General features: G+C 38.3%; 1 protein-coding gene across 2 annotated transcripts in view; it reads left to right on the top strand.

Annotated features, from left to right (window-relative positions):
• The window catches only part of Uch (Ubiquitin carboxyl-terminal hydrolase), a 60,322-nt gene that overhangs the window by 20,960 nt on the left and 22,424 nt on the right, over positions 1 to 16,938 (top strand). For both annotated transcript variants that reach the window (XM_083114481.1, XM_083114482.1), the window contains exon 5: positions 8,832 to 8,890. In XM_083114481.1, coding sequence (XP_082970607.1) covers positions 8,832 to 8,890 — 59 coding nt within the window. The remainder of the gene's footprint in view (positions 1 to 8,831; positions 8,891 to 16,938) is intronic.

Here is a 16,938-nt window from a genome sequence, read left to right as displayed (position 1 = left end):
GGCTCGATTAGCCGACAGCCTAAAACTGTCGAAAAGAGAAATATTTAGAATTACACATTACAAATGCTGAACACACATTCTTTGAAGCTAAATCAAGAAAGCGAGAAGATACATATGATTTCATGAGACTTTCAGGCTCAAGTATTTCAGGTTGGTAAGAGAGTAATGACACATCTGAGTGACACCCACATTCTATGACCCACACTGACAACATGCATGGTGGGAGAGGAGAGAAGAGCCAGAGCAGGTACTGTACGATTTATGCTGTGCAGTGCATGTGTTGAGGTTCGCCAGAAAATGGCCAGTGGAACACTAGGTGGAATAGAACACTTCTAATGAGCTATACTGTTCTGCCGATTCAAGCATGGCACCCTTATCACATTATGTTTTCAGAAGTTGGGTTCTGCATTCGGTGACGAGAAAATCTCTAGCCTGGAAAGTACCCACCACAACTGGATGGGAAAAACTTGAGGTACATTGTGGAAATGGCATTTTAGGTTATTTTACTTCACTTTTCTCATCCTTTTGGCTAATTGCAAAGATGAAGATGAATGGTAAGATAAGATGGATGATGGGACACTTGCAAATATATGAGGGACATTCAAATGAAACCCGGTCAGTGCGTCTAAATGTGCCGTACATGTACGGTGGCACCACGTAACTGCGGGTATGGTAGCGCCAGCTATTGGTCGAGAGACTGAGCCGTGCGCACCATTTGACGTTGCATAGCGCCAGTGTGGTATCATGTCGAGGAGAATGTGGTCACACAAGTTATGGTCCAGTACAGAACATGCAGGCGAGTAAGCAGGAACAACGAGGAGTGATTCGTTTTTTGGCGGCGGAAGTAGTTGGAAGCCGTGAAATGTATCTACGGATGAAGGCTGTGTACGGTGAGTACAGTCGTTCAAGTGTTGTGGAATGGTGCAAACGATACATTGAGGGGCGCGACGAAGTGTGTGAATGGGTCCAGGCCTGGATCCGAGAGCAGCCTACTAGCTTCTTCAAGGATGGTATCGACCGGCTTGTGTCGCAATGGGATAAATGTGCAAACAGTTTTGGCGATTATTTTTGAGTATGTGTACTGTGTGTATCTACATTTTTGAGTACGTGTAATGTGTATAACTACATTTTTCACTTAATACACTGATTACACTAGTGACCGGGTTTCATTTGAATGCCCCTCATATGTGGATTTCAACACAAGCTCATACTGGCTGTGAGTCCAGGCTCAGAGCCTTGCTAGTCTGCCAAACTCAGTCCAGATGCATTAATAGATAAAGCAAGTCTAATTCTCTTATTAACCCATCTGCTTACCATTTAAATGCCATGCCATAAAATACCATTTAAATTTGGCCATCTCCCGTGATGGTTGCACAGCAAGACAAGATGTCAAATATTGTAAAAATTATCCAAGCAATTTATGTGAGAATTTTATATATTGAAGTGGAAGTACAGTAATAAGTATGCACATATGCAGTTTACAAAAAAAAAAAGGTAAATTGCTCCCCTGTGCATAGCACCACGCCATGAAGGCATATAGGGGGTGTGGGGGTAACGCCCCACACTTTCTTGATCCGGTCGTGAGTGGGGGTGATGTGATCAGCATCACGCCCCTGACCACCTTTACCCCCCAGGGTTTCCCCCAGGCACCCATGTTATTCGATGCTGGGTGGGCGCCGGGGCCGCTTCCATCGTTAGAAAAGTTCCCGGATTTGAACCGGCCAGGGATCGAACCCGGGACCTTTAGCATGGTAGTCAGACGCGTTACCGATAGCATGGTAGTCAGACGCGTTACCGACTGAGCCACCATGGCCACACATATGCAGTTTACTTGAAACATAAATAGAAACTCACCAAATAACTGATTACACACATCTGCCCATTTCTATTCCTCAACCTTTTATTTTTTTCCTGCCACAGCCACCTCATCCTTTTACTACTTTCACTACATTCTTCACTTTCACTAACACAAAATGAATCGCTGTGTTCATCTCCACTTCCAAAATTCACATTTTCCTCTTCATTGCTATCGAAAAGCAACTTTTCAATCGCAGAATCTTCTACAACATTCTTACGTGACATGTTTGCAAGACGTAGCAAATGAAGGTTTGTTTACATGAGAAATTACTGAACAAAACATGCTTGAAGTGGTATGAAAAACTTAGCAGTACAAACATACACGTCATAGATTTGAAAGATCATACAACCTCTGCCATCTATTGACAGAAAGAGAAACTACGTGATAAAATCGGGAACTCGTCGATTCGACGACTAGGTATGCGGATGTGTTAAATACAACTTCAGTTTCATCTTTACTAGCCTTTTGGTAGGGATTTTTCATGAAATAAATACTTATATTTTTCGTAATTACTAATGCCAGCCCCCGTGGCAGAGTGGTTAGCACATTGTGCTATGACAATAGGGGCCCCGGGTTCGAATCCCATGTGGGGGATGTTTGTGAGTGTCCATTCATCAGTTTCATCATATTACTCATCCCCATCTTCGCAAATTAGCCAAAAGTGGCACAAAAAGCAAAGTAAAATAAAGCAAATCAATCAATTAATCAATCAATCTTAATTGCTAATTTCCAACTTCCTAAGTAGGGGGAATATAAATAAAGGTTAAGAAAAACAAAAAAAGTCAAGAATTTTGGATTTTGTAATTTTGGTAGACACCCTGACATAGTACTTACCAGCAGGTGATGTATGTCCAAGGTGGACAAATTACTACCACACACTCACTGATCAGCAAAATCTAGCATGCTGTACAAGAGCTGTTTTGTTGAAGAGACAAATCGCAAACCATCCTTCACCAACTGGAAAAGTGGGTCACCTATGAAAACTGCCATTGTTAAAGTTCACCACAAACTACTAAAGCAAAAGCTTCACCTAAACAAAGTCTTGCTGTGATGATGTTGGTGGTCATGTAAGACTATCATGTATTATGAGCTCAAGTAATGTAATGAAATGATTATTTCATCCACATACAGTCATCAAGCTGGACTAGCTGCAGCTTTACAGCAAAAGACCATAAATGGACTGGCAAACTGAATGTCATTCTGCATCAGAATAACAGGAGACATCATGTGTTGCAAACCAATAGAAAATTGATGTCATGGCTTGAGAACTTGCTCAGTCTCCGTACTCTTCTCCATCAGATTGTCACCGTTTGGAGCCTGAGCAGTAAAACCTTCGCCACCAAGGGTGGGTTGGTAGACATCTTTCATTGTGAACCGTACATTGTAAATTGTTTTTTTTTAGCTGGAAATTTGTAAGCAAATTTACAAGACTGTGTTAAGAAAAATTTGGTAGTGTATAAATAATACTTTTACTATCTACATTTTACACACACTGTTCTGCAAAGGCATGATTCATAATTAGAGCCCGGAAGTTCAGGCATTTATTTTCGTTAAAATAGGCAGGCAAAAAGGCATTTATAATGTGGAAAATAGGCACTAAAAATGGGAAAAAAGGCAAAATAAACTGAAAAGAGCACATTTGAAAGTCACTTACTTTTATCTATAATTTCTGGCAAAATGTTAATGAAGCATACATAAATCAAGCAAATGTAGCTGGACTCATTTCGATAACAGCATTTTCACCTTTTAGAATATCACAAATTGTTTTCAATTGTTTCAAGTCATCATTTGCACTCACTACCCATTTGCACTTTTCCACAACAGCTGACCCCTTTTCTCCTGACACTTCCATCATCTGCTGCATAGATTCCTCGAAGATTTTCATGGATGCTTCATGGATGCTACAAGAGTCACCTCTTTTTTCTAGCTTTGTAATTGTCTCTGGCAATGCACCATAATGTGCAAAAATAAACGACAGTTCATTCTTCAGTTCTGAATAGCACAGGAGTTTTTTACACTTCACGAATTGAAGCAGCTTCATTTTCTGGAAGAGCATCAATCACCTCACTGATTTTTTCAAGGTGGTTAGCATAATATATAGCTGCTGATATCCAGGTTCCCTATCTCGTCAAGACTGGTTGCTGAGGTAAACTAAGCTCAGGTGCAACTTCCTGAAATGTTCGGGTTCGAGAGGGAGATTTCAGAAATATCTTCTTTGTGTTCGAAATCAACCTGTCCACTTCTGGGCGCAAAACACTAAGTTTTTCGTCGATTCTGCGCATTGCGTGGGCTACACATGTGATATGAAGCATGTTCGGGAAGAGAATTTTCTATGCTATGGCAGCCTTCTTTATATAGGGAGCTGCATCACTGATAAAAAGTAACATGTCATCATGATGTACACCATCTGGCCAGAGCAGAAGTAGGGAATTTGAGAATAACTGAGCTATTGACGAACCATTGGCTCTCTCTAGTTGTTCTGACGTGAGAAGAAATGACGACGCATGTTGGTTCCATAGTTCATATGATGACGTTGGCTATTCAGCATCCCATAGCGTCAGTACTTTCATCTGTTTAAATCCAAACCTTCTTTCCACCAACTTCAGCACGAATGCTTCAGATGCTTAAATATGTTTTCCGCAGCGTAGATTCCGACGGCACCGTTTCTTTAGTGTATTTCTCCAGGAATTTCCTCAGTGACTTGTTTTCTACTTTCCAGAAAGGTATCCCTGTTTCCATGAAAGCTTTGCACAGTTCAAGAGAAAACAGAGATTGCCTGTTGGATGAAGTGCCCACTGTTGAAATTAGGGATATCTTCTTCTGTCCAACCTTTTTGGCAACTGCAGATTTATGTTTTGCTGTTGACACATGCTGAGATATAAAGTATTTTCTCTCATGGTTGAATGTTTTTTCACATATCTTGCAGAGAAGAATAGTACCATCTGTCAAAAATGTGCTTTCACCAAATTCATGCATGTAACCATGTAACTTACCACTTAATAGCACACTAAATTTCAGCATGATGACAACTACACGATCCTTTCCTTCCAAAGTGCAGAACTAAACTAAAGATAGAGAACTTGATTTTGGAATCCATGCAAAGGCCCTTGGGCATTTTGGGCATTAGTGCTGTTTCTTGTCAATAACCTCCTGGCACGGACGCTGGACGTGATGACGTAATTGTGCAGGTGTTCTGCAACATTTTTTCAGCAGTCAATCATTCACAAGGACATGTTAACAGAAAGGCAATATCTTAACTCAGCATGAAATACTATTTTTTTTTAAACACACTTTTCTCCTTCAGCAATGTTGAAACATACGTGAGTTCAATATTACTTAAATAAGGCGAAAATTATTTACATAATAAACGGAAGAAAAATAAATGCCAACAACGTTTTTTGGGAGAAAAATAATTTATTTACACATTTTTTTAAAAAATGTTCAAATTTCATTGAAAAAGGGCAAAAAAAAGGCATTATAATTAAAAATAGGCAGTGGGGTCCCAAATAGGCAAAATGAAAAGGCTTCTAAAACATTCGAAACAACATAAAAAACGTATATCCGGAAACATTTTATCAATATATGCAGTAAATAAAAGAGGCATTTTGCCAAACTTCCGGGCTCTATTCATAATGTTCATTACCAAATGAAGAGGAATGAATATAAAGTTAGTATGGAGTCATTTGCTTCATGCAGATTGTGGGAAAAATGCCACACTCTCAAAGTGTCTACCTGGCGTATAGAGAAAAACTACATGGTGGTAGATTTCAGAACCACACAGAATATGAACCATGTTACGTACAATTGGAAAGCTTGTTCAATTTCCTGTACAATAAGCTTTATTTGACCTTCCTAGGTCAAATAGGGGCGGAGTTACGGCAAAATTTGGATAGCTGAATGGACTCGGAAAGGGAAATTTCTATGAACTTTGACCTTGAATAAATTTGACAATTACAAGACCCAAAAGACATATGTTATGTAAGAACCACAACTTTTCATTGCATGAGTTAAGTAAAGAATTAAATAAGAAAGTCAATATTTGTACATTCAAAGAGACAAATAAAGAATGTAAGAACATGTCTAAATGAAGGTATTCAATTATAAATGTAAAACAATCAAATTTTTGAACGAAAAACGGCTGGGGTGAAAAAGTCTCCTGCACGCCTGCTCATGTTATAAAAATGGTGTGCCCGCCAGAGGGTTTAGATCAATGTTTCACTGTATTACCTTTAATGTAGAATATGAAAGAAGAAGAGCCAGTATGGTATCATATTTCATTTTATGGACATAGATAATGCTTCTTTCATGCAACTTTGGCCAGGCATCTCACAAAAGCAGGTAAGGGTAACCCTTTATAAGGACATTATTCTATCCCTTCTAGTCTTCCCCAATATACTCCTTAAAAATTCCATCTCCACTGCCTGCATCTTTCTTTGTCTCTCTCTGTCATTGTCCAAGTCTCTGCTCTGTATGTAATTATTGGCACATAGTATGTGTTATATATTAACTTATTGCATTTCATAGGTACATCCCTGTTCATATTAATCTTCGAATGCTTTGATATAGTCCACCATCCATTTGTTCTCCTACGTTTACCCCTCATCTATTCTTCATCCCCCCCCTTTTTGTTAATTGCATCCATTGTGAGAGCAGTGTGGAAAGAGCACTTCATTAATCATACTACCATTCATCGTCGTCTTCTTGTTTAACCAAATGGCAAAAAAGCAAAATAAATAAAGCAAAGCAAACGGACAACATAATGATAGAAGGAAGAGCTATATATCTTTATTTTGTGTTCTAATGAAAACTATGAGCATTGCTGTTGTAGTTCTTCTGGTAATGTACTGGGTTTCAAGAATGAGTTTTCCATTACATTAAATTAAAATTATGGATTCCAAATATCATCAGGCAATTCAAAATCATCATTGCTTTCACAGAGTTTCTTGATCTCGCTACCTTGCCAGCCTGGATGTTTTCTTGTATGTACACATTGCTTGCATTGTAGAATTATTTCTCTTGTAGTCTACGGTTATTACAAGCATAAGGAGAAGGGTCTTAAAAAGAGTGACTGGAACCATAGATTTGAATGTCTGGGAAGCTTTGTTCATTGCAGAAGAACACTGGAATAAATTAAATAATGAAAATGGTAACAGACCCACTGTGGAGTTTTCTTTTCACAATTTTTAAATAAAAATATGTGATCAGAATTATCTGAAATAAAAATAAAACTGACTGCTTGTTTTAAAAGTTAGGTTGCTATATTACAACAATGTAACATTGACAACATCCATTGTATAACTGCTGAGTCAAATGGTGTGTGGAAGGAAGCACTTATGCTGCAAGGTTCAAGGACATGTATCGATGCACATTTGAACATTTATTTTTAGTTTGATTAAAGATACAGTTATAACAATGGTTAAACAACAAAATGGAACATGCTTACCTACATTTACTACAGGGTGATCCTTATAGAACCGGCCTGATGAATTTGCTAATAATGCTGCAGATGATGCATAACAGCAGCTCACAATTTGTTGTGTTCTGTCGATGTGGGTTGTGGTTGTCCATTACTTATATTGAACCACTCTGTATAAGACACTAGAAAATGTTTAATTACACATGTAACTACGAATGTCCAAAATTAAAGCAATAAACTGAAATTCTTTCCCGTGTGTCCATTTGACCACAATACGATCAGTTGATAGTAATATTTATGATGTCATAGACAACTTGTTTAAGATAGAAAATAAACTAACCTTAATGTGCCGGGATTCAGGGGTGCCCATCCCCCACAAGGCCAATGGTGCATCCCCCCAAAAATCATGTCATGCGTTTCCCCCAAATCATATCATTCGCGTCCTTAAATCATATCGTAGTCCCCACAAAATATTTAATTACGACAGCGTGTCTACCGAAAGTAACTTTTTCTTAGCTTTACTGAACATTATAATTTATCTGCCCCTCGTTCTTAAACAGGGGTGCCATCACTCAAGACCACCCCTAAAATCGTTTATCATAATCGAGAATATCGAGTGGATCCCACTTTAAACTGTAGGTTCAGTCCCGATTAGCCTTAGAGTGCATAAAGTGGACTTAAAAAAAATTACATCCATTTCTTTGCAGTCTTTGAAGAATATTAATTTAATGGGGTGTCAATACTTTCTTTAGATCTGTAGATATTTAGTCTTTCCCTTTTCCAGCTTTTCCTTTGGCACATTCGGGGTCGAAAACGTGTGGATGCCTTATCGCTAAATACTGTCTCCAAAATGTAATGTTTGAACTCTCTCTCCACTACAGAAATCCCTTGACAATCTAAGATTTAACACTTTATCAAGAGCTTTCTATCTCCCCCGTTAAATTTCATACTCAATCCTACCACCAAAATTTCCATGCCAATTTTAGACTTACTGTGTGTGGATATTGCCTCCTCCAAAAAATTAATTCTCAGTCTCCACACCAGAATTTTCGCAACAGTGTAAGACAATAGTAATACACAAGAATTGGATACCCCCTTCAATTTAATGCTCAATCCCCCTCTAACTAATGTACTCGCCATAATCTAAGACCTAGAGTTGGATACTGTCCCCCCAATGTTTAATTCAGAATCCCCCTCAGAACCCACGTGTCAATTAAGCCCCCCCCCCTTTCCATCTTCAATAATGCCCTGAAAACTTTAATTTCTTCATCTAATGGATTAAATATTTAAGGTGTAAAATTTTTACATATATTTTGGAAAAGATATAAATGTTGAATTTTATGTTGTTTGAAGGGAAAAAATTCCCCCCAAAAAATCTCGATAGCATAAAACCCCCCTGCCAGGATTTATCAACAAAAAAATCACGATAGCAACAGGTTAAACTTGGCTAATTTATCAACAAAATACACGAGGAAAGAATTTCAGTTTGTTGCTTTAATTTTGGACACTAGTGTAGTTATGGAAGCTTTCTTCAGCATAATTTCATTTGTTTTTCAGATGGCAGGAAGTCATTTCCAATAAACCATGGACCAACTTCAGCTGAGACTTTACTTGATGTAAGTATTAACATAAAATTAATTATAATAGAGGGTTGGGAGATGTATGAAAGCATGATTTTTAGGGCTGAACCGATACCAGTCGATTCCATTGTTTTTGACTCTCTAGAAGGATGGCCAAAACCAACATTTGTTTCTTTTCAAAGGTTCGTTCACCTTTTCCAATTTACAGTTGGCTTTGATGAAAAATGAAAATTGTGCATTTGTTAATTGAACATGGACTCAAGTTACGTGAACAGCAAGTACATGACAAAGATCCATATGCAGATATGACTCGCAGTCAAGTATCTTGCAAATCAAGGCTAACGAGAAATTATCGCCATCCTTCTAGTTCCCACAGATAAAAATATTGTAACAATAATCCCAATGAGGTCCCTGCAGCCAACGAGACACCTGGTGTATTGTGGACATTTCTCTGTTTAGAGACCTCCCGCAGTCAAAACAGACGTCGTGTCCGGGGCTGGTAAATTGCCAATTATTCTTGTGTGATCCCCCTTTAGTTTGGATTTCCTTCCACGCCAAGGGATAGTACTAAGCATTCAATACTTTTTTAGAAATAATTTGCCAAAAGTATATATGTCAAAAGAAAAAGTCACGTCGGAATATCACTGTACTGAAATCAATCAGCTGATATATAAGCAAGAGACTGGCAACTTATTACTCTCTCCTTACATTTAGTTTATTATTTATTAGCCCAGGTATTTGAATTTCCAGGAATATACTATATACTATGTCTGAGACACGTGCAGCACTCACAGGGCAATGTCTAGTCTAGATTAGTTTTACTCTTAGTTGTTTAGACGTCATGTCCGGGGCTGGTAAATCGCCAATTATTCTTGCGTGATCCCCCCTTACTTTAAAGGAGGTTGAAGAGACATGATCTCATTGGGGGGTGGGGGTGGCACAATTGCCTCACTCTTAGCTTCTCATAATATTTTTCTCATATTTGAAACATCTGATCGATTGTCACTGATCTATAAAAAAAATCTGTAAAGTTGTGATGCATTGTTGCAAGAGAACATAGTTTGGTGGGTTAATTTATTCATTGTCCCTTGTCAAAAATACATATCTACAAAATGTAACAACTAAACACACACACACATATGTGATAACTAGCCTTTGTTATTTTAAATTGGAATTATACAAGTATCTGTATCGGTGGGTATTGGTCAGAGTATCGGCATTGGTATCGGTTCAGCCGTAACGATTTTATGTTCGTTTATATTTAACTACATGGGAGGAGAAAATGTCCGCTGTTCTCAAGAAGGCACGCCTCCACCCACATACTCACTGAAAAGATGGAGATTTGTATTTTTGTTAGAAGTTGAAAAAATAATTTTCAACTGTCATATCTTGGCTGAGGGTTCAATGTCTTTTGTCGAAAACCATGAAGTACCATTTCCCAGATTGCAAGGAGGATAAACCAAATTTACCTTAACATTTTAAGTAATTCATTTTCAGCACTGTTAAAGCTTCTTTCACGCCGAGACATGTGCTGCAATTTAATTACATATAAAGAGGGCTACATCAAACAACTCAGTTTTATTTCTCTTGTAGTCTACAGTTATTACCATAAAAACAGTTTTTTGTTGTGACGTGTCAGGAGAACACATACTCCCTTCATCAGACTCAGTACCACCCATGGATTATTATGTTGTAATTGTTCTTTCCACTGTTGCCTTCACACAGCTCTGGTTGGCCTTGTATGTGCTCTGCACTATACACACTATCTCTTCCTCGACTCCTTTCTCTCTTCGAGCCTTCCAAATCTTTGTTCAGCAGAAACCTACTATCTATAATCACTATGGCAAGTTTTTTGTGTGGTGCATGCGTGGAATGCACAAATTGAATCTAGTTCTATGCTTAATTTTTTATAGCAGCAAAGCAAGGTGCTACAAGAGAAGATATTGCTAAGGATTTTTGTTTAATGTCCTCTAGTTTCTGTGAATTTGGTTTGGTGTAAATGATAGGGGTAAGACCTGGGAAGATAACCCCCTCGTGTCCAGCCGACTAATCCATTGTCCCCCCCCCCCAACCCATATTTAAACCTTCGCCCATATTTAGATCATCTCCATTTCTCTAAATTTACATTTTAATTTTATTTCATGTAAAAAAGTAAAAAATGCCCTCCCTTTTTTCCCTCGCTGATACCCTACACACAAGTGTCATAAAAAGAGACATATTACCCCCCGGGTGGAAGGACCCACATCTTGGCCCTGGGAGGGCCTCCCCATGGCGGACCCAGGGCCGGATTAAACTCCATCTCCAACTTTCTTTCTTCCTATTCTTATAATACAATAGAGAGAGAAAACGTTTTTTTTAAAAAAGATTTTTTTTTCCACTTTTGCCCCTGCCAAAGCCCCCCCCAAAAAATGGTGAAAGAGTTTCCCAATTGTCCTCACGAAAGAAGAGAGAAAGAGGAGGAAGAAGAACATAGACGAAAAGAAAGAATAGAGGAAGAGAAAAAGAGAAAAGAAATTGCTTTTGTCCACTATTAAAAAAAAAAATATATTGGTTTGTTTGGGGGTGGTGGTTGTTTGGCGGCTTTTCTCCTTGCCTCCTTTCAGTGTTCCTTTCATACTCTCTCTCCCTCCCTTCACTATCTCTCTCTCTCTATTCTGTATTTGTTTCCCACCCATCCCAATGTACTTCATTCCGAGTCCAACAAGCCATCAAAAACATTAGCATTATAATGCAATGTAATCATTATGATGATATAATTTTTCATATATAAATTATTAATTATAAGAACTGCAGCACTTACCTAAGTCATGTTTGGTCTTTCTTCAATCGACAGTATTATATGTTCTGGGGAATATCTGTCTTCATCACACAACGGTGGTGTTAGAGAAAAACTGGACGTAATTTCCCCCGCTGATGTCTTTGCATTGCTGAAATCACCTAGAGGAAATGTTCCACATGTTCAGTGCCTGCAATTTTCAGGAAATAAATCTAGGCGACAATGGTGAATACAGTTTAGAGACATTATAACAGTTGGGCTGAAAAGTTCGTAGGCTGACTCATAGATGGCGTTACTAGAATTAAATCCATGTGATTTTTACTTAGTACTAACCTTCAAAAGATACGTGTATAAATTTCACAGCTGCCGGATAATTAGTTCGTGAGATATAGCATTGTGAGTGAAGCAGCTTTTGTTATTGTGAAAAAATGGATAAAAAAGAATTCCGTGTGTTAATAAAGCATTGCTTTTTGGCGGAAAGAAATACTGTTGAAGCCAAGGCTTGGCTTGATAAACATTATTCGGACTCTGCACCAGGAAAATCAACCGTTGAGAAGTGGTTTGCTAAATTTAAACGAGGTGAAATGAGCATCGAAGACGATGCACGCAGTGGACGCCCCAAAGAGGCTGTTACCGACGAAAACAACAAAAAAGTCCACAAAATAATTTTAAATGATCGTAAAGTGAAGTTGATCGAGATAGCTGAGACTTTAAAAATATCAAAGGAACGTGTTGGACATATTGTGCATGAATATTTGAACATGCGAAAGCTGTGTGCAAAATGGGTGCCGCGCGTGCTCACAATCGATCAAAAGCAACAACGTTTTGATGATTCGGAGCAATGTTTAGCGATATTCAACCGTAATAAAATTGCTTCCCCATCCACCATATTCTCCAGATCTGGCCCCCAGTGACTTTTTCCTGTTTGCAGACCTTAAAAGAATGCTCGCTGGAAAGAAATTTAGCACTGATGAAGAGGTAATCGCCGAAACTGAGGCCTATTTTGAGGCTAAAGAGAAATCGTACTATAAAAATGGCATCAAAAAATTGTATGACCGCTATAATCGTTGTATCGCCCTCGAAGGCAACTATATTGAATAATAAAATCGAATTTTGTCAAAAAAATATTTTTTACTATGTTAGCATACGAACTTTTCAGCCCAACTGTTATGCAACCTACTTTCTCATGCACCAGCAGGAGACTTTTGTCTAATTCTGTCATATTGTTTGTATGCCCTACTCTTATCCTCATTGAGGGCATAGTCAAAGTACTCATCTCTAAATCTGGGGTGCCCACGGCGGCTTCATGACATGCCTGTGTCATGGGAATTTTTGGGGGGGGGACAAAATTTTATACCAATTCTATAGATCTTCACACAAAAATATGGGAGGATCGTATCGTTTGATTGACTTGTTATTGATTTTTAGTATTGGTTATTATGTTTGGCTTTTCTACCTATCTGTGGGTGATCGCGGCGATAGGGTTGAAATGAAACACCACCTCTTATGCCTTTAAAATCGGTTTGGATGTGAAGGGGGGGGGGGGGCATGCTGTTCGCATTAATACAAGGTTAGTTGAGGAGACAAACTGTGCAGAAAAAGGTTGGCTAACAATGGCAGTGAGCCTTAAGTATCTAAAGTAAACATATATTGCTTAAATATGTATGTATTATACAGTGACGCTACCACAGGGGGGCAGGAGGTCATTGCCCCCCCACCCCCAATCTTCGACGATAAGTCAATTCTAGGCTAGCAAGGGGGGATAAACAAGGACACCTGCATGGGGAGGACACAGAGGAGCAATTACCCCTTCAATTTCAAATTTTATGCAAATAAAAATACATTTTGCAAAATGTTCTTGCTTGCTTCGCTCGCATTATCTGCTTTTCTCATTTTCGTCAAGTTCAGAGCTGTAGCTAGGGGTGCTCCATAGTCCCTCCATAGTTCTTGACTATGGAAAAAATATTTTGACGAAGCTATGACTTTATGAATTGCTTATAACAACGAAACCTGAAGAAGAGAGAAGTTATCTCTCGAAACGTCGTAATTGAAGAAAACTTATCATACTCGCAAAAAAAAGTAATTAAAATTGTAATTTATATTGTTAATCTTGTGAGTAATTCGCACATAGTAAATATGAACACAGTCCATCCTTGGATGATTAAGAGATTCTTTTTAATCATTATTCTAAGAAAATAAGACTTCTTGGCGTTATGTTTTAAACATTTCATTTCTTAAAAACATGTTGTTTTTTTCGGGTCCTGTTTAAAACAAAAAAAACTTTTTTTTCCTCTTAGAAAAGGGGAATTTTGATGGTACATTCTCAATCTCACCCTGTTGTGAGCAAGCAGGTACATAAATACCCACTAGCACGTGGTGTCTTACATTGAACATGGAAGGGAGAAACATTGTCCATAGAAAGAAACGAAGACAAGGGGGGGACAGCGGAACTGCCATTGTAAAGAACATCTTGCATTGAAACAATAAGCTGCCTTTATGTAGTGTAAGGAAGGAAGGATGTATTTTACCAACCAGTATTGAGATCATTCTGTAAGAGATAATTGTTGAAAGAAGGAAGTTTGAGGGTTTGCTGTGAATGGTTAAAAAAAAAAGAGCAAAGAGAAATTACTTTTCAGTGGTTTTTGAGAGCAGGATGACATATATAAATAGCATAGGGGTTTAATATATGCCCATTCATGGCATGTATTGATGTAGCACTTCATAAAAATGATTGAAAGAGGCAAGTTGAAAATACTTCATACTTTGTGATGTCATTAGTATGCCTGTGTGATGAACCTGAGAAGCAGACTGGTGTCTTTGGATTTTAATTTCCACTAACACAGCCTAATAGGCTGGTGGGATATTTATCCAGGAAGCATATGAATCAGATGCACTTGTCTTTGTGGTGGAGAATGGTACTGGAATGAAGATAACATCTCAGTTTTCATTATGAGAGACACTGTATCCAACGAAGCAAAATCAGGGGAAAACATTAATAAAACTGTTTGAAAAATATGCCATGTGTCTTCAGAGATACTTGAAATACGTCAGCAGTTTGGACCTAAATATTATACATTGATAATTTTGTAGGAATTGGTCATTTAGACACTCTGAACTGTATTTGCTACTTGGAAGTTCAACGTAAATTTTAAATAATCAGTTTGTCATAGAAGAGTTAATTAATTTTGTTATTCGATACATATGCCAGTCTGTAACTCATGGGTTAGGTTTTCAAGGATTCAAATACTGGCGATATTATTGGCCCTTACAAATCATAGTTTGTTAGTGTAGCTAAGGGATGATAAAACTCTGATTGCATGTGTAGTCTCATTTTATTGAATTCGTTGCAAGTTAAGTGGTATTTTGCGAATGTGATCTGATCACCACTGGTAAGCACACTGGACAAAAAATTAGACCCCTGCAGGCGAACATGGAATGGTTATGTTCGCACCGCCGGCATCCACTATGTGTGGCACTTGCTGCAGTTAATAAGCGAATTGTAAGGTATGTGGCCCACAGTATCTATGGCAGTCATTCAAGCGTGTGTTTTCCGTAAGCAGGATGGGTCCGAAGAAAGACCTTAGTGAGTGGCAAAAAGGGGTCATTGCATTTGGGCATTTAAAAGGACACAGTGTACAGGAAGTGGCGGATGAGAGGTGCTTCACATTCACAGAATTGGGTCCTTTGGTTGAAGTCACTATTCACTTAAACCAGCACAGCTACATTCGACTTCTGGACGAACAGGTGTTGCTGTTTTTCCAACATCTCACCGATAATCCAACTGTGAACATAGCAAGGATGATGGCACTTTCTCTGGATGCAGGGCTGAGGTACGGTACCTCCTTCGTATGTGCAGAAATAAAAGATGGGCACATTTAGCTTCATTCCATAGCACAGTGATGTTCATTGCACTGTGGAAACTGCAGGCTGTTACTGCAAGTCAATTCGTGCAGTGTTGCATTTTCCATGTACATTTTTCTCTGCCCAACAAAAATCTGTTTCACAGTGTGAATTGACAATGATAATGTAATTTAAAAACAGATGCAAACAACTACCCAATCCTAAGAAAAAGTTGTTTCACAAAATTGATAAGTACAGTTTGACAAATTTTAAAAATCAGAAAATTAAGAATTGTGTTTAAAACCCTTCTGCCTGCAACGTACTATTTTTTTTTTTTTTTTTTGGAGTGCACTTGTGCGAATGAAAACGTTGAGAATCTGATCACACACTAAGAGCACATACCGCCCCCCCCTCCCCTCAGCGAGCACATGCTCCCGTTTTGATGTGACTAAGAATACCAAGTACTCGGAAACCAAGGAGGGGCTTGGTATGAGCTTGTGTACCTGTATGTCGCCAGGTTATACAGAGTGATTCAAAATTCTGGTACCATAGGACAACCCCGTTATTAATGCACATAGCACATACCGTACCTAGGTACACAAAGAATTGATGCTATGGCATACACTGTGACACCAATGGATGTCAGTAACCGGGGGCCATAGACAGATTTTCATTTGTGTGTTGCCTTTTATATAGAATTTTATTTCGGGGGGGGGGGGGGCAGGGGGCTCATCCCTTATCCGCACTGGCATCGCCAGAAATATTTGTAGACTTGGTCAGGCCATAGATAAAACTTGATTAGTACAAATAATAATGACAATAATAATTGTTATTTTACAATAATAACTATTATAAGTTATTAATATACCAATTTCGATCCAAATTTATTGTTATTACATAAATGGAGAAACTTTGCTACTCGATCCACTGTATCAGTGAATATCTAACACAATTGTTGTCTTTTATTTTTCATATATTTTGTACAGTTAGTGTACTGAAAATCATAGTTATTGTATTTTGTTATTAACCTTTATACAATCGTTCAAGAAAAGGCTTTAACAGTTGGTGGTAAATTTTACTCATAAAGCTTATATTCTGAGACTTCTCGGAAAGAAAACTATTAAGTTTGGGAAGCTGTATTTCTGTTATTAACAATAAATTTAAATTAGATATTTGTCAGATTTCGGGGGGCTCCCCCCTGGCTATGTGCGTGGGGTGGAGTGCAGATGTTCACTTTTTTTTAACTTTGCCTCTAATTATTCTTAATTTATCTAGTACAGTACGGCTATTGCGTAAATGCCTCCGGAGCTTATCCCAACAAGGTGTTTTCCATCCTCATAAGGCTCTTACCAGCGCACACCATCAACGGTACATTCGAAGTTGAATATTCAAAGCCACATTTTTCCAATAGCTTTCAACGCGGTTGTGTGGTGTGTGTATAAAAAGTTTATGCATTGCGAGTCGTTAG

Source organism: Lepisma saccharinum, chromosome 29 (assembly GCF_977018435.1).
Source record: "Lepisma saccharinum chromosome 29, izLepSacc3.1, whole genome shotgun sequence".
NCBI classification, from domain to species: Eukaryota; Metazoa; Arthropoda; class Insecta; order Zygentoma; family Lepismatidae; genus Lepisma; species Lepisma saccharinum.
Note: the sequence above shows the minus strand (reverse complement) of the source record. Positions and strands in the feature narration are given on the sequence as shown.